At 50.8% G+C, this 20,035-nt stretch overlaps 1 protein-coding gene across 1 annotated transcript; it reads right to left on the bottom strand.

The window, feature by feature from the left end:
• Positions 1-581: 581 nt before the first annotated feature.
• On the bottom strand, positions 582-4,451 carry LOC136546598 (uncharacterized). The gene is made up of 4 exons (XM_066538571.1): positions 4,143-4,451; positions 2,706-3,235; positions 1,593-2,501; positions 582-1,228 (listed from the first exon to the last, which is right to left on the bottom strand). The coding sequence occupies exons 1-4, from the start codon at positions 4,314-4,316 to the stop codon at positions 970-972; spliced, it is 1,872 nt and encodes a 623-aa protein (XP_066394668.1). The 5' UTR covers positions 4,317-4,451; the 3' UTR covers positions 582-969.
• Positions 4,452-20,035: the final 15,584 nt, after the last annotated feature.

Raw genomic sequence — 20,035 nt, 5'->3', positions numbered from 1 at the left:
AGATTGGTGGGTGCATCGATTCATATTTCAGCATGTAAAAAACATATGGTTCCAAGGCCGGCCTTATAGAGCCCGTGACAAGAAATCTCACGTAACTGTATAGTCGCGGTCAAGTCACCACCAGACAGTACGACATATCCGCTGAGCTCAGACACAACCACCAAACGGCCACAGGTTTGTTGTACTTGCTCGCTCCCTCAAAAGACGGCAATAGTGCCCAGACCTTTTTGGCCTGCTGAAGCTTCCTGGCTGGCACGTGGCTCAGCAGACCCAAAGTGCCAAACTAGAGCACCCATCGCCCTGTTCGTTTAGACCGGTTTGGCTTATAAGCCATGACTAAAAATATTGTTGGCTGATTTAATGTGAGAAAAAAAATATTCATTAGCTGATAAATCATGGCTTATAAAATAAATACGACCAAGCTGTATGATGACAAACGCCATGCGGGTACAAGAACCACGTACAAGTGGCACGTGGTCGCGTGCATTGTATATACCTGTAACATCCTAACAGCCTGCTGCGGTGCTGCCTGCCTCCGGGTGCAGGGCACTGGGGCAATCTGAGACCAGGGGAGGAACAAGAATCGCAACATTTGGGTAAATTTTCTAACAGTACCTTACAGTATTAAACCCTTTTACAAAGTCGGATAACCTGAACGTCGGTAAAAGACAGGGTAAATAAAAGATCAGTTGCAGAATTGGCATAAACTCGAGTCTCGGACAAGGATGGTACTCGATCCCTAAAATTTGGCATGTATGTTTTGCCAATTTAGCAGATGAGCTATACTACATATTTAACCTCAGGCCTCGACAACACCATGAAAAACACAAGACCACTTGGCTTGTGGACTTGTGATTATTGATGGTACGGAGGTGACCCTATGAGCAACAGCAACTTTTCTTAATCATGTGTCACATTCAATAGTTCAGGCACAATTGTGAGTCCTTGCCACTTTGTACCTCCAACTGATCAATCATCGTCGTTGTCGTCGTTTGCATCGTGATGATTGTCACCATAGTCAACCCATGGGAGCAGTGATTCAAGGAAGACTACCGCAGGATTACGCCCAGCGACTTCACGAGGAGCACGGAGTCTCTCGGGTCCAGCTTCTTGTTCAACAGGTGGCATCTCATGCACCATTCCTGGACCGACCATGAATGGCCGTAGTTCTTCTGGTGGGAGTGACGGCGTTGTGTCAGAGAAGTCTGAAACAAGCAGATGAGAGTACCTGCAAGGTAGGGGGCAACCTCAGGAACTCATAACTCTACTCAGAATGTCTAGTCTGGTATAATTTCTAAAACATTGCATTATACCATAATACGCAGTCAAGGGAGTATCACTGAAACTAGAAAATGTTATAGGTACCATAATTTGCTAAACTCCACATGCAAAACTACAGCTAAGTTGCGATAGCATAGCTATGCTAGATCAACCCTATATTTTCCATATAACCTTTCAAATTGTAGGCAAAATCAACAACTCATGTCGCTACCAAAGATTCATAAGCAATGCAAAGTTATGAAAGCAAAGGGCATAATTGATAAGAACAGTCAAGTGAACTCTGATTTTTCACAGATTTCAGAGGAACTTACTCATTCTTCTCTGACAAGAATGCCTCCTTTCTAACACATGCCCAGTCCTGGGCTTCCCTGTTATCTTGCTTTAGTGATTCAATCACCAAAAGAGCAGCCTCTTTCAGTAAGTTCTGCAGTTCTGGGAATCTCCACATGATATAATGACGTTCCACATATATATTGATCATATGCTCAAGTGAAGGGCTTCCCGGTTTTGCTGATCCAAAGAACACATTTCTGAGTATTTGGGTCCATGATGAGTCTTTCAGAGGAGCCTTGTCAACTATCTTGCGAAGCACCATAGGATGAAGCATCAGAGCTTGCTTCATGAGATCAAGAGATGTTGACTTGTCAGCATCATCAGAACCCTCTGATGCTGCATCACGCTCAAGGTAAAACCGTGCAATAGCAAGAGAAAATGAGAAATTTGGAAATAACCACAAGGAGTTATCACACTGGTACTCTTCTGCAAATTGCTCCAGCCATTTGTACTGTTGTGATCTTAGAGCAAAGTAATCAATGCAAAATAGAGCACCCTTTGGATCATCAGAGTCCAGTGACAATAGAAACTTGCAGACCTCCAAAGCAGACCGGTGGCAGCCACGCCTATCCAGATTTTTCATGTGACTAAAGAGTGCTGTAAACAGTGGCTTATTTATGTCATGGCTGAATTTCAACTGGTAGTTGCCCTGAAGTGGGCTAAATAAAGGATGCCAAGCACACTCCAATGCAAATAGACATTTCTCCACTGCATCTGCTGATGATTGATGCTCTCCAGAATATTTGAAAAGTTCAGCAAATGTCAACAATGATTCTGGATGGTATGGATATTTCCCTAATATAGCTGCAATAGCATTGAGATCATTTGCTGCTTTGTCAGCTTCAAATAATTCCTGCACATGGCTGACTGAAGGATCATATGTGTACCTGCAAACAATTAAGAGCTGTTATTAAAAAGGTTAACTCATATATGGAACTAGGAAGCTAAGACTTCTTCCAGATTCCCACACATCTTCGAAATCGCACTCTGCTTATGCCTTAAGATGTTCTACAATACTACGACGATATGCCACATGCAAAGAGGGTTTCATACAAATATTAGACACAAGAACAGATAAGATAAGACCTCACCTGAAGTAATTCAAACCATTCTTCATCTCAAGAAGATCCATTGATATCGACTTATCCCATGGTGGCCAGTAGCTAGGTGGAGACACAAGAAGAGTTTTTCTTGGATTATGGACAACACGCCTAGCACCACGTACTTGCCTTGAACTGCTTGGCATATTCCGTTGATTTTCAAATGAATCCACTACCTTTGATCCAAAAATGCGTCTCATCTCATTTTCACCCTTTAGATGTTTGGGGTCTATTGCAAGAACAGAGGATGCCCCATGAGTAGCTTCATTTGTCTCAAATTCCTTTCCAGCTGCCCTGTCACTCTGATGAGATCTTTGTTGTATTGTATTCTTTTCAATAGCTTCCAGAATTGAATCCAACGACTGTGCATCCTTTGACTTTGTTGATGATGGCTCTGCCTTGCTCTTTTTTTTCTTTTTCTTTGATTTTTTGTTTGTTTCGGGAACAACATTCGCCTTCTTTTGCTCAGAATGTTTCTGTTCTGTATAGCTCAAAGCTTGAATTATTTCTGTTTCATCTTCCTGTAGCAGAACAAGAACAGAACATTAACATCAAGTCTGATTAATACAAAGATCTATTGAACCCTGGTGAGCACAGTACCATGAAAGCTGAGCTATGATATGAAGCTATGAGGCAAGATTACATCATGAAAACTGGGTCCAAGATTTCATAACCATTGTTATTTTTGTTTCTTACACCTTTAAGATCATAATTACAAGAAAAATACACACCATAACCTGCAATAAATAAATGAAAACAAATGCCCTGACACATTGAATGAATCCGAGCAAGCCAAATAAAATTTGTTAAGTATGAAGTACAAAATCCATACTTTAATAGGAAACTTCTTTCTACGTATATCTTTTCCATAGACATGTTTACCTCCAGCTTCTATAGAAAGCATAGACAGTTCACAGGAAGGGCTGGGGATGCCAGCTTAACTAGGTATGTATTTTTTATGTATACTTAGCCATCTCCTCATTTGTAGAACAGCACGACACTTAACCCAACTCTTAAGAAATAAAACAAACCTCAGATCCCATTCAACAACCCACTCGATGATAAAAGGTGGACAAGTAGCAGCTCCAATGAGACCGAAAAAGTCATCATCACTGTGCAGCCTTGAGCCTTTCCTGATCCTTTTCTGGAGTTATATTAAGTATATACATCCTCTAATCAACAATATACGCATAATTGAAACTTGTTTCCTTTTCCTCCTTCCCCAAAACTGAAATCAAAATCGTGAAATTCCCATAGGAGGACCGAGGACCTTCTCTGTTTGCACCTAACAGTTTTACCATTGACGTACGATATCTCTCGGAAGCTACGAGCTCAGCACATTGGGGGCGATTACAAAAAGTGCTCCTACTACAACCTAACAACTATAAACCTTAACGAGATGATCATCAGGGACCGGGAGGCACGCACCTCTTTATCTTCTTCGTCGCCGTTGCCGTCGTAGAGGAGATCGAAGAGGTTCCGCGCGGAGGAGCGTGGAGGAGAGGCCTCCTCCTCCGCCGGCTGGTCGTCGTCGGCGACGTCAGTGTCCTGCGGGGCGGCCTCACGCTCCTGGAGAACTCGCCGGAGCAACCTGGCGGACATGCCGACGGCGAGCTGGGACGCGGGTTAGGGTTTGGACTTGAGCTTGGGTGGTCAGGCGAGAGAATTTTGAGATGGAGATTGCCGAGGAGAGTTTTGCGTTTTCCGGACCCAAGGGGGCTAACTGTCTCGTTTATCGGAGGGGGGCGAGCGTGGACGACTTCGGAATTTGGATATTGATGGCCCAAACGAAGAGAGCTTGTTTTTTTTAAGCAATTTGTAACAGCAAATTCACAAGTCTTTATATATTTTCTTTATCGATGAGAATAGAAATTTTGATGAAAAAATTCCTCAAACAATTTTTTTAAGGGCGTTTGGGAGAGCTCCAACTTCAGCTTCTCTGAAGAGAATCACTCTCAACCAGCCAAATGCTCAAAATACCAACTGATTCAGGTGGGCATCAGCAGAGAATCACTTCTCCATTTACACTACGAGCTGAGAACTAAAAAAATCTACTTCACCCTGTTCCCTGTTATATTCCGGTGGGGATTAGCAGAAAATCAATTCTCATCAGCTCCCCACGCTGCTTCCTCCTATGAATCCAATGGAATCACTCGATCAGAGTCCGAAGAATCATCGAGCGGAGCTATCCCAACGGGGCCTATCATCTTCTATTTGGATTCTCGCTAACCAAAGATAAAGAACAAGAATAATTCACAAAATATTAAAAAAATATTGGAATAGTAGAATAATATAAAGAGCGAATTTTATTCAAATATCTTTTAAATAATGATTTAGATAATGGATTTAAGAAAAAACTCTTGTAGATACTCTACGTCATTTAAGTTAACAAGGAGTGTCGGTGTTTCGTACCAGCACCGGCAAGTAAATTTATAATAATACACGTTAGGCTCGGATGGTGCGCTAAAGGACACAAGATTTATACTAGTTCGGGCTGAATATCCCTATGTCCAGTTTGTTGTTGCTCGTGTTATTAGCACTGTGAATGGTTCGTAATAGGTGATACAAACGATCGAGAGAGGGACAGGTCCCAAGTCTCTGATGGAAGGGTCGAAAGGAGACCAAGAGCTTTGTAGCAGCTTGACTGTGTGTGCGTGTTCTATTGTGCGGTCCCCCTTTGTTGGAGGAAGCGCGTCCCCTTTTATAGATGAAGGGGACGACTTTACAAGGGTGAAGACTTAGTATGCGTACTCCACCTAGCCTTGTGGCTCACGTCTACCCAGCTCGGTTACTCATTCTGATGGATGTGAAAGGATAATAAGCGCCTACAATACTGTCGATGTCTCTGTAGAATGTCAGGATGTTTGCAGAATACTGCCCTGCACAGGGTATGAGCCGCAGTACAGTAGTTTTGACTTATGAGCCTTGCCCAGTCTTGCTCCGCACGCCCTCTGGCTCCTATGAGTCTCTGTCGGAGGAACGCGGGGTCGGGGTCCGGAGTAGCGCTGTGGGCAAGGTCCTTTGATTGGGTGGACCCAAGGGGTCGGGAAGCGGGCGCCGCTCCCTTGGGTCCATAACGTGGTGACGGCATGTCCGTCCTTCATGGAGATCACAAATCCTTTTCTAGAGTGTAGTGGTTGTCGTATATCTTCGTCGGGTTCTGTGTCCCAGAGCTGAAGGCGACACCTACAACTCTACAGGGCGAAGAGCACACGCCTGCAATACCTTTTGGGCTCTGCGGCGCCCGAAAGGGTCTAAAGCACCCATACAGTCGTTTCTTGGTAGTACCTTTCCTACCGGGGCGCAGGGTATGGTCCTTGAAGCCGTGGTTGACCCGAACGTCTTATCTTGCTCTGTACCCATCATCATGAGGGAACGAAGGAGAGGTTATCAAGTAAGATGAAACCAGTCTTTGGACATCGAATGGGGCGAGGTTCGTCTTCGGTCGTCGGGCGAGACAGAGTCCAGTCCTTATCCCTTGGGCGTGACCGAGCCCACCCCTCGGGGGTCGGGCGGGGCGGAGTCTATCTCTTAACCCTCGGGCGAGGCGGAGTTGTCCCGATGGCATCAGGCGGAACGGTGACCCGCCCTTAGCCTTCGGGCGAGGCAGGGCTAGCCTAAAGGCATCGGGCGAGATGGAGACTAGCCCTTAGCCCTCGGGCGAGGCGGGCTAGCCTAAAGGCATCGGGCAAGATGGAACCAAACTCCCGTTAGTTGGGCAAGGAACGTAGCGACGTCCTTGTCCGTCCAGAAGTTTTTAATGTTCGATGATTATTGGTTCCACCTCCTAAGGTACCCTATTATTAGGTCGCTAATAGTAGCCCCCGAGCCTCCGGGTGATTTGGATAGAATCGCCTGAGGGTGTTCTCGATTTCATCGGAGTTACTTTGCCATAGGGTGCGCGTGAGCGCACCCGATGGGTGTAGCCCCTGAGCCCCCGGGTGATTCGAGTAGGGTCGCCCGGAGGGTTGTATTGGACCCTTTGCGGGTAAGGCTGAAGGGCTTAGTTTTTCACCAACTGGATATTTTTTTCGAGGGGATCGTAGTATTCCGTTCGTGGGGATCTCATTCAGAGCTGACCTAACTGGGGCTTGACCATGGATCGAGATCCTAGTAATGCTTGCGCCCTTGATTTCGGATCGTTCGCGGATCCGTCCTCAGTTGGGCCGGCCGCCGAGCTTCTGGGCCCTAGGTGGGCCAAGAAGAAAAAAGTCTTCATGACCTATGTTTCCCAGATGGGTAGAGAGTCTAGATTCGCCTGGGGAAGGTGAACCGTCCACCATGATTTTTGGTGGGAGAGGATAGGGACTGTGGGCGCGTGTCCCGCGACGTAACGCGGCGGTGCGCGTGGCAGGCCCGGAGATTGAGGCGGACGGTTGCCCTTCTCGCGTCCGTCGCCCCTATAAAACCACGGGGTTCGCCCCCAAGGTTCCGTATTTTACTCCCTTGCCTTTGCATCTAAGACATCCACCGCTAATCGCCCCTGCCTCCTGCGCTCGCACCGCCACCGTCGACCGGCTTGTGTCCATGTTGCAGCTGCCGTCAAGCTTACGCCTGTCCTGTAGCCACCGTCGAGCTTGCGCCCACCTTCTCCCCAATCGTAATGGAGTTGTGGGGCAGATCTAACATCACCTCTCGGCGTTTGGAGGGCCTCGTCCGCCGTGGCCTTCTCCGTCCATTATCCACCGTCTAGGAGTGGCTGATACCTGGTGACGAGGGTGAGCCGGCATCGCTCGAAGGGTATGTCGTATCTTTCGCCATCTTCCATGAGCGGGGATTTGTGGTACCCGCGCATAGATTCCTTCAGGGGCTGCTAGATTATTATGAGGTGGAGCTGCAGCATCTTACTCCCAACGGGGTTCAACATATGGTGGCATTTGTTGCCTTGTGTGAGGGTTTCCTAGGGATCGATCCCCATTTTGATCTGTGGCAGTATTTCTTTACCGTCAGTTTGTCGAAGAGGAAGATTGGGGGGAAGGATGTGAGCGTGCCGATGGGATGCGCCAGTGTTCATCTGCGCCATACCCGGTCGAGGGGTTACCCGTTCATGCGTCTGGCAACTTCTAATAAGGGATGGCACTCGCAGTGGTTTTACGTCAGGGATGATGTGGGTGCCACCCTGCCAAGGTACACCGGGCGCCTTATCGAAGAGGCTCCAGAGTCGTGGGCTTGGGGCGTCCAATTCAAAGACAAGAAACACCTTTTCGACCTTCTTTCTGCCCTCCAAGTCCTGAAGTAACGGGGCATAAAGGGGGCGGGGATTATCGGTGCCTATCATGCGAGGAGGGTGGCGCCGCTGATGGTGCGCACGCTTCCCCTGCATCGGATGATGCCTAGGATGTCGTTCAAGGGGACGGTGCTTGTTGATGAGGCGCTCCCTTTTTTGGAAGTGGCGCAACGCATTAAGGAGGCGACGGAGCCGACGAAGGATTCCAAAGGCAGCATCCTTGACATTGTGTATTCGGTGCCCGGACATCCCCCAATGCGGCTAGAACCTGGGTTCTTTGAATTCATAAGCCTTCTTCTCCTATGCTCTTTCTTTTTCCTGAATCTCCATTTTTTGATACTTGCTTTTGCGACATTGGGACTAGCCAGGGGGGCTAGTCTTCAAAGACAGTCCGGTTCTGCTGCCAAAGGACAAGGCCATGGCGGCGGCAAATCGACTCGCGGCCGAGCGAGACAAGAATGCAAGGGAGCAGATGAAGAAGAAGAAACGACTGAAGCAGGAGGCACAGGATCGGGGAGAGGACGTGAGCAGTGATGATGATGACAACGATGATGACGATGATGACGAGGTAGCCGTTGATGTGGATTGGGGTGTCCTAGAGGATGAGGACACGCTGACAAGTGCCCACCCGTTCGTGTAGGGACCCTTCCCGTTCCACGCGGAGGGAAGTGAGTTGGTGAGGTCGGTGGAGGTCGGAGAGTCCGCTGCTTCGCACGGCGTGCTGGCCAAGGATCGGTGGATGGGGAAGGTGGGCCTGCCGTCGCTGACCCTGAGGTGATGGTGGAGGAGAGTGGCTCTGGTGCTGCACCCCATGAGACGGTGGAAGGGAGTGGCTCTGGTGCCGTGCCCCATGAGATGGTGGAGATGAGCCCCCCTGTTTTAGAGCAGGGGGCAGGCTCGAAACAATCCCACCCAGACAAGTCGGGGCAGGGATCTGGGGATCCATCCCCAAAACGCTTCCGCTGGGCGAAGGTGTTAGTGTAAGCCATTGATTCCCTTGTTTTCATCCTTTTTCCCTTTCTATTTTGACCTAATGGCTTTTACCTTTGTGTAGGCTCTTGCGGACGGGCCACTCCCTGGGGCAGGCGCCCAAGAAGAGCCTCGGCATTCAGGTGGGACGGATGGCGCTGCCCGACGTTGCCCCTATTTCGGGCAGGAGTGGTGCCGATGTTGGAGCCATGTTGGCCGATCCGATGGCGCCTGTGGTGGCGCCCATGCCCTCAGTTGTTGCTGAGCAGGCGGCATCTTCCGTGGCGGGTGTGATACAGCCGGTCGAGGGTCAGGTATCGCCGACAAAGGTGGTGCCTAGGGGCGCAGTGCAGTCCGTGCCTCTGGAGACCCTGGTGGAAGTGGCCACGGTCATACCAAGCCCAGCGGGGCTGGATGTTGCCGTGATGGCGTCCGAGGGGGTGGCGCAGTTGATGCCATCGGTGGCCCAGGCCGTGGTGGACGAGGCGGGCCAGATGGAGGTGGACATGGCTGGAGGGTCATCGAGCGTGGTGGTGGTGCCACATAGGATCAAGAGGGAGCCACCCCGGCCCCTTTGTCAGGAGGCAGCCGCTCCCCCATGCGGGGGGAGCCGCCACTCCAGTGGATGGCCACCCAGGATCCGATGTCGGCTCTTTTCTCGCTCGATGATCATGCCGAGAGTATGGAGCGGAGGGTCTTGACGTCAGGATCTCGACCATGCTGGATGCCCTGGACTAGGCCAGAGGAGCTCTGCGTGAGATCGTTATCCCTACTACCTAGGTATTCGCTTGGTTTTCTTCTTTCTTCGCATGTTTTTGTGTTTTCGTATTTCTGATATCGGTCTTCTTTAGATTCTCGTTGCTCGTAGTCAGAATAAATCCCGATTCCTCTATGAGCAGAAGGCGGAGTGGGATCACCTCATCAAGGAGGCCTGGCTGCGAGGAGATGTGGGTGCGTAGCTTGCTGCCGCCCAGCAATGGGAGGTCTAGGCGCGTCAGGACACGAAGGATGCCCATAGGATGTTTGAGGACTTGTCGGCGAGGACAAAGCTGGATGAGGAGGAGATCGCCAGGATCCGAAAGGAGTGAGATGAGCTGCTGCAGAAGAATGCCGTGGCTGGTGAGAAAGCCAGCGAGCTCCTAGCGGAGCTATAGATAGAGCAGGACCTCAAGCTGATGGCTGAGGAGAGGTCCATGATGTTGTAGGAAAAGGTGAACCAGGATGCCACAGTGATCGAGTGGATGACCCAAGAGCACGATGAAGCGCGTCAGGAGGCCAAGGCACGCTAGACGGATCTTGGAGTCGAGGTGACCTGGCGGTTGGATGCTGAGGAAGTTTCTACCGGTTTGCGCATCGATCTTGCTGAGGCGCGGCGGCTTCTTCAAGCTGAAGGTGATGAATATGATCGCTTGTCCCTCGCCATTCTATCGGTCTACGATAACCTACAGGTGGCACAAGAGGAGGGGACCAGCTCGCCTGCGACCCGTGCCGCTAGTATCATGGCTCGGGTCGGCCAGCAGAGTGCTTTTCACGCTGAGATCACCCAGGCCTTCACCGTTGCCCATGCTCATTACGGGAAGGAGATCAACCTGAAGGTGATGAGTGAAGGTTTCCCGCCTACCTACGAGGATGATGAGCTAGAGGTAATTGAGAAGGTGGTGGCTCCCCTTGCAAAAAACCTGGCGAATAATCTGAAAGAAATGGTTCTCCCTTCATGGGAGTAGTTAGTCGAATAATTTTGAGCACAACTTATATGTAATATGTGAACAAGTATCGGTATTTTCAAGTCTGGACGTAGTTTCATGATTTTGCTTCGTAATTTCATTTTGTTTGATTTCACCTTCTTCCCGTAGTTGTCTGGTCGTTTGGTTTTTGCGATCTTACCAATCTGTTCCCCCAAATCTTGCCGCTGGTCTTGACATGAGGAGGGAACCTGATGTAATGATTATTTTCGAAAAGAAGAAAGGAGGTAGCCGTACCTTAACCAGCCCCCGAGTAAGGTCTGACCCCCTGCATTTGCTAGGGTCGGGTGTTACTGGAGACCGGAACGTTCAGATGGAATCCCATTCTGTGGTCTCTTTTTGTGACAGGGTCGACGAAGTCCTTGGATGGCGTTGCAATATTCCCCGACCTATCTTCCAACAGAAATCCCCAAATAGAGACTCTATGGGCTCGGTAAGGGAGAGCCTTCGAACTTGTGTCCCTGTATTGAGCGGCTCAAGCCCCCGGGCCTTGTTAGGGTCTGATAGGGGTCGGCCGTAATTTGCGTGTTACCCCATCCTCGATTTTCGCAATCGAAGGGGCTGAGTAAGCAACACTTGCCTCGACGGCTCAAGTATCGCGCTCAATGAGCTCGCTAATGGGTATGTTCATGTGGAATCTGAGTCCATCATTTGCTAATGGGGTTGGTAGAGCCCTCTAGTGGCACTCCACAACTTCTTAACCCACTTCTCGACAGATGCCCGAGCTGTTTGATAGGCTCAGGCGGCCCGACGGCCTCTCCGTGATGGAGATTCTATGGGTTTAGCTCGGGGTTAGAATCGAACGAGAAAAGGTTGAGACGTCCCTGTCCGCTTTTGAGCGGGGTTGAGCAGGGCCGCTGGGGCTCGTCTCAGTTATTTCTCCCTGGCTCTGTTTAGCATGAGGCGGCCTCGAGCCCTTCATGGGCCGGCCTTCGAACCTTGGCCTGCTGCCACCTATATCGAATGAGGCGACAGCCATTTCGTGATGCGACACGAAGCGTTGGGATGCAACATTTTGCATATGTAATGTTTGAATGCATAATTTAATCGAAATAAAGGTAGGGTCGGTAACGTTACCTTGGTGGCCTGAGTGACAGAAAAACTCCTACCAGATGGGTTCGGGCCCTGATGTTTGCGACGAGGTTGGAGTAACCTGCATAAGAATCGCTATTCTTTGTTTTTCATATCTCGGTGGCGGTCCAAGCCGTTCAATTGACTTGGGCAACCTGACAGCTTCTCCTTTGGGTGAGATTCTGTAGGCAGACCCCTCCAAACCCTTCTTGAGAAGGCAGACGTCGAAGCTGGAGATGCGGGGGGCGTTGAGTATGATTTTTCTAGTGAACAGAAACACCGTAGCTATCGAGGCGTAGGGTCTGCTAGTTCATCCAGTTTTACTCAAAGTTTTATGCCCGTATTTCGTGCCCCTAGTTTCAAGCGTATAGAGGGGTCGGGTGAGGAGGAATAGACTGGTACACATCCTCGGCAGCCCCTGAGTGATGTTCATGTCCTCGCCGTTTGACGAGGTCGGAAGCTTGGTAATGAATTTTAACACGTAAAGTAAGAAGGCAGAGATGCTTATCTTTCTTTGGATGTTTGTTCGTCATCTCTCTTGGGCTGCATGGTTGACCTAGGAGATCCGTTGGGCTCCCCTTTACAGAGGTCCTATCATCGGATCATTCCATGTTCCTGCATGGGGAGGCGAAGGGTCGTCTGCCCATGTGGGCGCCTTAATTGCTGCATTCGGAGTGGGTCAGTGGTGGGCCATGCCCTGGCAGTGTCCCATTTGACTGGGAGTACGCCTCATCGACCGAGGCACGTCCCGTCAGTTCCAGCGCATCCCCTCAGGTGTCTATCAGCATTGATTTCGCATTTAAGGAGGGGAAGGGAGAGAGTTTTTTGTCCAACCTTTCGCCTTTTCTTAGCTGCAGTGCCTCCTCTTTAAATAGGGAGGGGGAGGGGGTTTCTCATCCCACCTCTTATTCTGCCTCTGAGCCGCTACCTTTCCTTCTTCTTCCTTTCCGCCGAATGCGTGCATGTGTTGTGGCGGTTCCTGAGTGAGGAAGGGTAATGCCAGAGAGAGAGAAAACTCACAAATCCACTTGTGAAACCAGAGCATGATGTCGAGCCAGAGGTCATCCAACATAGATGAGAAGGTGCAAGCCGCCCTTGCTAAGGAGTCGCTGTTGCCGAAGGAGAAGGAGCGCTGGTGGGCGCCGTACGTCATCGACTTTGCCGTCGTTTGCTGTGTTCCTCCTTGGGCGGGAGGCGTTTCCTGCCCTGACACCATTGTCAGGGTTGCGGCTGACGACGATGGCGTATTCCCTAGATGCCCTGGCGGAGGCGTCGCTGTCGGGGTTGCGGCTGGCGACGATGGCGTAGTCCCTAGTGGAGGGGCGCCACCGTCAGCAGTGTGGTGCTCGGCGTTGCAGATGACGGCGCCTTCGAGGATCTCGTGAAGCAGCGGGATGTCACCGATGGAGAGTGTGGCGCGGTGGCCACAGTAGATGAGCTAGCCCGTGTACATGCCCCAGGTGTCGCCGATGGAGAGCGTGGCATGGCGGCCGTAGCAGACGAACTGGCCCGTGAACATGCCTCGAGCTTTGCTGATGGAGAGCGTGGCACGGCGGCCGCAATAGACGAACTGGCCTGTGAACATGCCCCGGGCGTTGTCGATGGAGAGCGTGGCGCGGTGACCGCAGTAGTACTTGTAGTAAAGCTAAGTAGAGACTGTAATTGAATAATTTTATGGGAAAGCCCCCAAGTAAACAGTCCTATGAATTTACAAGTATATTAGTCCTTTTTGTAATGAAATTACTTTGTAAGTGGCGAATTTGTGCAAAAAATGAACAAATTTTCATCTTTTGCCTATGGCAAGCAGTTTTTTAACTTTCTCTCTGTTTTGTAGAAGCGGTTTTAGTGCCCTCCGACCCTTCTCACGGTCTAAGTCGTAAGAAACTAGGAACATGGGAGAACTAATTCTGATTGCACTGGTGAGCAAAGAGGTTGCAGTTGCTGGGGCGTGGGTCTCCCATAGTCCTACCAGTTGTATTTAGAATTTGTTCCTGAAATCTTAGCCCTTAGGACTTGTTTATGAGAAGAATGGAAAACTTAGAGAATGTTTGCAAATATAATACAGGAGGTTTTTGCAAGCGTACTACTTGTATTACTCATGTCAGCCCCTAAGTGAGGTCTGACCCCTCGCGATTTGCAGGGGTCGGAAGTCACTAAGGATCGAGGTTTTGTAATGGCAAAAACTGATAAGGAAGAGTATACGCTTATTTTAAGGGTAAAAATGACGTAGCTGCTCAATGTTCCAGGCATTGGTAAAGACCTCGCCGTTGATGGTTTTCAACCTGTAGGCGCCCGGGCGAAGTACTTCCGTGACTACGTAGGGCCCTTCCCAGGGTGGGGAGAGTTTGTGGCGATCCTTGTTGCTCTGCACAAGGCAGAGGACGAGGTCTCCGATGTTGAAGGCTCGACCCCGCACCCATCAGCTGTGGTACCATCGCAACGCCTGCTGGTACTTAGCCGAACGGAGGAGGGCAATGTCGTAGGCTTCATCTAGCTGGTCCATGGCATCTTGGTGGGATGCCTCGGCCCCCTGTTCGTCGTATGCTCTGATTCTTAGTGCTCCATAGTCAAGGTCTATTGGGAGAACGGCCTCAGAACTGTAGACCATGAAGAAGGGTGTGTAGCCAGTGGCTTGGCTAGGAGTTGTCCTCTGGCTCCAGAGTATGGCCGGAAGCTCAGCGAGCCAGCGCGTGCCGAATTTGTTCAACCGGTTGAAAATTCTCGACTTAAGGCCTTGCAGGAGCATGCCATTTGTGCGCTCGACCTGCCCGTTCGTCCGGGGGTGTGCGACGGCTACCCAATCAATCCGGATGTGTTGTTCATCGTAGAATCAAATGAATTTCCTACCGATGAACTGTGTGCCATTGTTTGTGATGATAGAGTTCGGTACTCCAAAGCGATGGATGATGTCGAGGAAGAACATCATAGCTTGCTCAGATTTGATCGTGGATATTAGTCGAGCCTCAATCCATTTTGTAAACTTGTCTATGGTGACAAGCAGGTGGGTGAAGCCCCTAGGCGCCTTTTTGAGTGGCCCAACTAGGTCGAGCCCCCAGACCGTGAAGGGCCACATGATGGGGATCATCTAGAGTGCCTGGGCCAGGAGGTGGGTTTGTCGAGCATAGTACTGACACCCTTCGTAGGTGCGTACAATTTGCTCGGCATCGGCTACTCGATGGGCCAGTAGAATCCTTGTCGGAATGCATTCCCAACCAAGGTCCTTGGTACGGCATGATGACCACAGACTCCACCGTGGATATTGCCCAGCAGGAGTTTTCCCTGTTCGCCAGGGATACAGAGTTGCAGAATCCCGATGTGACTCCGTTTGTAGAGTTTGCCCTCTATAAGAACGAAGGACTTGGTGAGTCGTGCGAGCCATCGGGCTTCCGTCTTATCTGCTGGTAGTATGTCGTGGAGGAGGTAGTCGAGGTAAAGCGTTCTCCAGTCATCGGGAGGGTCGAACTCCGCTGCTGGGTCCTCTTCAAGCTCCATAACCTCGGGGTCGGGCGGAGTAGTTGGCGGATCGGCCCCTAGGGTTGGACTAGATGGGCCATCGTCGGCTTGTTCCGACCCTGCGTAGCATACCGAGGGTTTGTGTTGATCGCTAGCAAAGACGCCTGCTGGGACTAGCTCTTGGCCGGATGCTGCTTTTGCGAGCATGTCGGCTACTTCGTTGAGGCACCTTGGGATGTGATTGAGTTCGAGGCCGTCGAATTTGTCCTCCAACCGTCGGACTTCTTGACAATATGCCTCCATCTTGGTGTCATGGCAGCATGACTCCTTCATGACCTGGTTGATGACCAGCTGGGAGTCACCCCTGACGTCGAGGCGTCGGATACCCAACTCGATGGCGATTCGTAGGCCGTTGATGAGCGCTTCGTATTCCGCAATATTGTTTGATGAGGGGAAATAGAGCCGAACCATGTACCTCATGTGGACCCTAAGGGGAGATACAAAAACTAGCCCTACTCCAATGCCCTTTTTCATCAGTGATCCATCGAAGTACATTATCCAGTACTCTTGATCGACGACTGCTGGTGGCATCTGGACCTCGGTTCATTCCACGATGAAGTCAGCCAGTACCTGAGATTTGATTGCTGTTCGGGGAGCATAAGAAATGCCCTGATCCATCAGCTCGAGCGCCCACTTTGCGGTTCTTCCCGTAGCATCATGGCTACGGATGACCTCACCGAGGGGGAACGATGTCACTACTGTTACAGGGTGTGACTCGAAGTAGTGGCGTAGCTTCCTCTTGGTGATGAGGACGGTGTAGAGGAGTTTCTAGATTTGAGAGTAGCGGGCTTTGGAGTCGGACAACACCTCGCTAATGAAATATACAGGGCGCTACACCCTAAAGGCGTGCCCCTCTTCCTCTCGCTCTACCACTAAGGCGGAGCTGACCACTTGGGTGGTGGCCGATATATACAGTAGGAGGGATTCTCCGTTGCATGGAGGAACTAGGACTAGAGGTTTAGTTAAAAATCGTTTAACCATGTCAAGTGCCTCCTGAGCCTCGGCTGTCCACTCGAAGCGGTCAGATTTCTTTAGGAGTCGATAAAGGGGGAGTCCTTGTTCGCTGAGGCGCAAAATGAATCGGCTGAGGGCGGTAAGGCACCCTGTGATCCGCTGAACCCCCTTTATGTTTTGGATCGGGCCCATCCTTGTGATGGCTGATATCTTCTCCGGGTTGGCTTCGATGCCACGCTCAGAGACAATGAAGCCGAGCAGCATGCCCCTTGGGACCCCGAAAACACATTTTTCGGGATTGAGTTTGATGCTGTTTTCCCGGAGTTTCGCAAAGGTTTGTTCAAGGTCGGTGACAAGGTGGTCAGCTCGCTTGGACTTGACTACGATGTCATTGACATAGGCCTCAACGGTTCGCCCGATGAGGTCTCCGAAGCAATTGAGCATACAGCGCTGGTAAGTTGCCCCAGCATTCTTCAGACCGAACAGCATTAAAATGTAGCAAAATGTTCCGAAGGGGGTGATAAAAGATGTCATGAGCTGGTCGGACTCTTTCATCACGATTTGGTAGTAGCCGGAGTATGCGTCAAGGAAGCAGAGGGTTTCACACCCTGAGGTGGAATCGACTATTTGGTCTATTCGTGGCAAAGGAAACGAATCCTTTGGACACGCCTTGTTGAGGCCTGTGTAATCGACACACATTCTCCATTTCCTGCTCTTTTTCGCACAAGAATGGGATTTGCTAACCACTCTGGGTGGTATACTTCCTTGATGAATCCTACGGCCAACAGTTTGGCTATCTCCTCTCCGATGGCCCTGTGTTTCTCCTCATCGAAGCAGCACAGGCGTTGCTTCACCGGCTTGGAGCCCGAGTGAATTTTTAAGGTACGCTCAGCAACCTCCCTTGAGATGCCCAACATATCCGAGGGTTTTCACGCAAAGATGTCTTTATTATCGTGGAGGAAGTCGACGAGTGCACTTTCCTATTCGGAGGAGAGCGTGGTCCTGATATGGACTTTTTTGCCCTCGAAGTTGCTGGGGTCCAAGAGGACCTCCTTGGATCCTTCCATCGATTTGAACGATCTAGATGACCTCTTCATGTCAGGTGCCTCTTCAACAACCTCCTCCCTAAGGGTGACGAGCTCTTCAGAGGCGATGACTACGGATGCGTGTTCGCAGCATTCGACTTCGCACTCGTAAGCGTGCTGGAAGGAGGTGCCGATGGTGATGACCCCGCGGGGGCCCAGCATCTTCAGCTTAAGGTACGTATAATTGGGGACAGCCATGAACTTCGCGTAGCATGGTCGTCCCAGGATGGCGTGGAAAGTCCCTAGGAACCCCACTACGTCGAAGGTGAGGGTCTCAGTCCAGTAATTGGACCGATCCCCGAAAGTGACAGGCAGATCGATCTGCCCCAGTGGCATGGCCCGCCTACTAGGCACGACGCCATGGAAAGGCGCTCGGATGGGGCAGAGGTTGGTTTGGTCAACACCCATCTCATCGAGCGTCTTGGCGTACATGATGTTGAGGCCGCTACCTCCGTCCATCAGTACTTTCATGAGCCGTTTTGGACCAACGATCGGATTGACGACAAGCGGGTACCTTCCCAAGTGTGGGACAACATCCGGATGGTCGGTCTGGTCGAAGGTTATGGCAGATTCCGACCACTGCAGGAAGCCCAGCATGGCCGGTCCGGCTGTATAGACCTCACAGCGCGCGACCTTCTGGCGGCTCTTGGAGTCGTAGGTCGTTGATCCTCCGAAGATCATGAGGGCGCTGGTCGCCGTCGGGAAGACGTCGTCCTTCTCCTCCGCATCGTCTATGGCAGGAACAGGTTCCTTCCCCTGCTCCCCTTTGTTAAGGCCCCCGGACAAGTATTTACGTATGAGGCCACAATCCTTGTATAGATGCTTGGCCAGGAAGGCGTGGTTTGGGCATGGCCCTTCGAGCATTTTCTCGAAGTGGTTCAGAGTGCCCTCCGTGAGCTTCCGGCCACCTTTGCGGTCGACAGCGGCCACAAGCGAGTTGTCACGCCGTTGCTTCTTATTTTTTCTCTTGGCGGGACGGTTGGAGGTGCCTTCGCTGGCATCCTCATCCCACCTTGTCTTTCCATCGGAGCGGTCGAAGATGGCTCCGACCGCCTCCTCTCCAGAGGCGTGACTGGTGGCGATGTCTAGGAGTTCCTTGGTAGTCCGCGGGCCCCTACGTCCTAGCTTGTGGACCAGGGATTCGCAGGTTGTCCCGGATAGGAAGGCTCCTATCACGTCGGCGTCGGCGACGTTAGGGAACTCATTGCACTGTCGAGAGAAGCGTCGGATGTACCCGCGAAGGGTTTCATCAGCCTTCTAGCGGCAGTTCTTGAGGTCCCATGGGTTTCCAGGGCGTTTGTACGTGCCCTGGAAGTTGCCCACGAAGATCTCCGTTAGATCCGCCCAACTTTGAATGACGTTGGACGGTAGGTGCTCCAGCCATGCTTGCGCCGAATCGGCCAAGAACAGCGGGAGATTGCGAATAATGAAATCGTCATCACTTGCACCATCGGCCTGACATGCAAGCCGATAGTCTTCGAGCCAAAGCCCAGGATTTGTTTTGCCAAAATATTTAGGGATGTTGGTAGGTGGTCGATACCTTAGCGGGAACGGAGCGTTGAGGATGTGTTGGCCAAACGCCTGAGGGCCTGGCAGGCCAGGGCTCGGGCTTTGGTCCTCACCACTGTCGTAGCGTCCGTGAAAGGTCCTAATGGCTAGAGGGGGGGTGAATAGCCTAATAAAATTTCTACAACAACACTTAACAAAGTGGTTAGACAATTATGAGGCGAAGCGAGTGTTGCGCTAGCCTACTTAAAATGCAAGCCACCTACCACAATTCTAGTTTAGATAGTGTCTATTCACACAATAGCAAAGACACTATCCTATGTTAGTGTGCTCTCAAAGACTAACTAAAGAGCCACACCAACCAAGCAAGCAAGCTCTCACAACTAGCTACACTAAAGAGCTTGTCAACTAGTTTGCGGTAAAGTAAAGAGAGTGATTAGGATAGTTATACCGCCATGTAGATGAAGTACCAATCAATCACAAAGATGAATAACAATGGAGACCAATCACCTCGGAATCAAAGGATGAACACAATGATTTTTACCGAGGTTCACTTGCTTGCCGGCAAGCTAGTCCTCGTTGTGGCGATTCACTCACTTGGAGGTTCACGCGCTAATTGGCTTCACACGCCAAACCCTCAATAGGGTGCCGCACAACCAACACAAGATGAGGATCACACAAGCCACGAGCAATTCACTAAAGTACCTTTTGGCTCTCCGCCGGGGACAAGGTCAAGAACCCCTCACAATCACCACGATCGGAGCCGGAGACAATCACCACCTCCGCTCGACGATCCTTACTGCTCCAAGCCGTCTAGGTGGCGGCAACCACCAAGAGTAACAAGCGAAATCCACAGCGAAACACGATCACTAAGTGCCTCTAGATGCAATCACTCAAGCAATGCACTTGGATCACTCCCAATCTCACTATGATGATGAATCAATGATGTAGATGAGTGGGAGTCCTTTGGCTAGGCTCACAAGGTTGCTATGTCAATGAAAATGTGCAAGAGTGCTCCCTTGAGCCAGCCATGGGGCTATAAATAGAGCCCCCATCAAATAGAGCCGTTATACCCCTTCACTGGGCAAAACGCGCTCTGATCGGACGCTCCAGTCATTCTGACCGGACGCTGGCCCTCAGCGTCCGGTCGCCCGATGGACGCCACGCGTCACCAGCTTCAAACGCTGTTCGTCAGATTCCAACGGCTACGAAACTGACCGGACGCTCCGATCAAAACTGACCGGACGCTGAAGC

Source organism: Miscanthus floridulus, chromosome 3 (assembly GCF_019320115.1).
Source record: "Miscanthus floridulus cultivar M001 chromosome 3, ASM1932011v1, whole genome shotgun sequence".
Taxonomy (NCBI): domain Eukaryota; kingdom Viridiplantae; phylum Streptophyta; class Magnoliopsida; order Poales; family Poaceae; genus Miscanthus; species Miscanthus floridulus.
The sequence above is the reverse complement of the archived record's forward strand: the minus strand, read 5'-3'. Positions and strand labels throughout refer to the sequence as shown.

What these genes read in the sequence shown, in the direction of transcription:
- LOC136546598 (XM_066538571.1), bottom strand. Translation starts at nt 4,316, where the DNA reads ATGTCCGCCAGGTTGCTCCGGCGAGTTCTCCAGGAGCGTGAGGCCGCC. An exon ending in GCGACGAAGAAGATAAAGAG is followed by an intron (nt 3,236 to 4,142) that starts GTGCGTGCCTCC and finishes GTTCTGCTACAG; the next exon opens with GAAGATGAAACAGAAATAAT. An exon ending in AATGGTTTGAATTACTTCAG is followed by an intron (nt 2,502 to 2,705) that starts GTGAGGTCTTAT and finishes AATTGTTTGCAG; the next exon opens with GTACACATATGATCCTTCAG.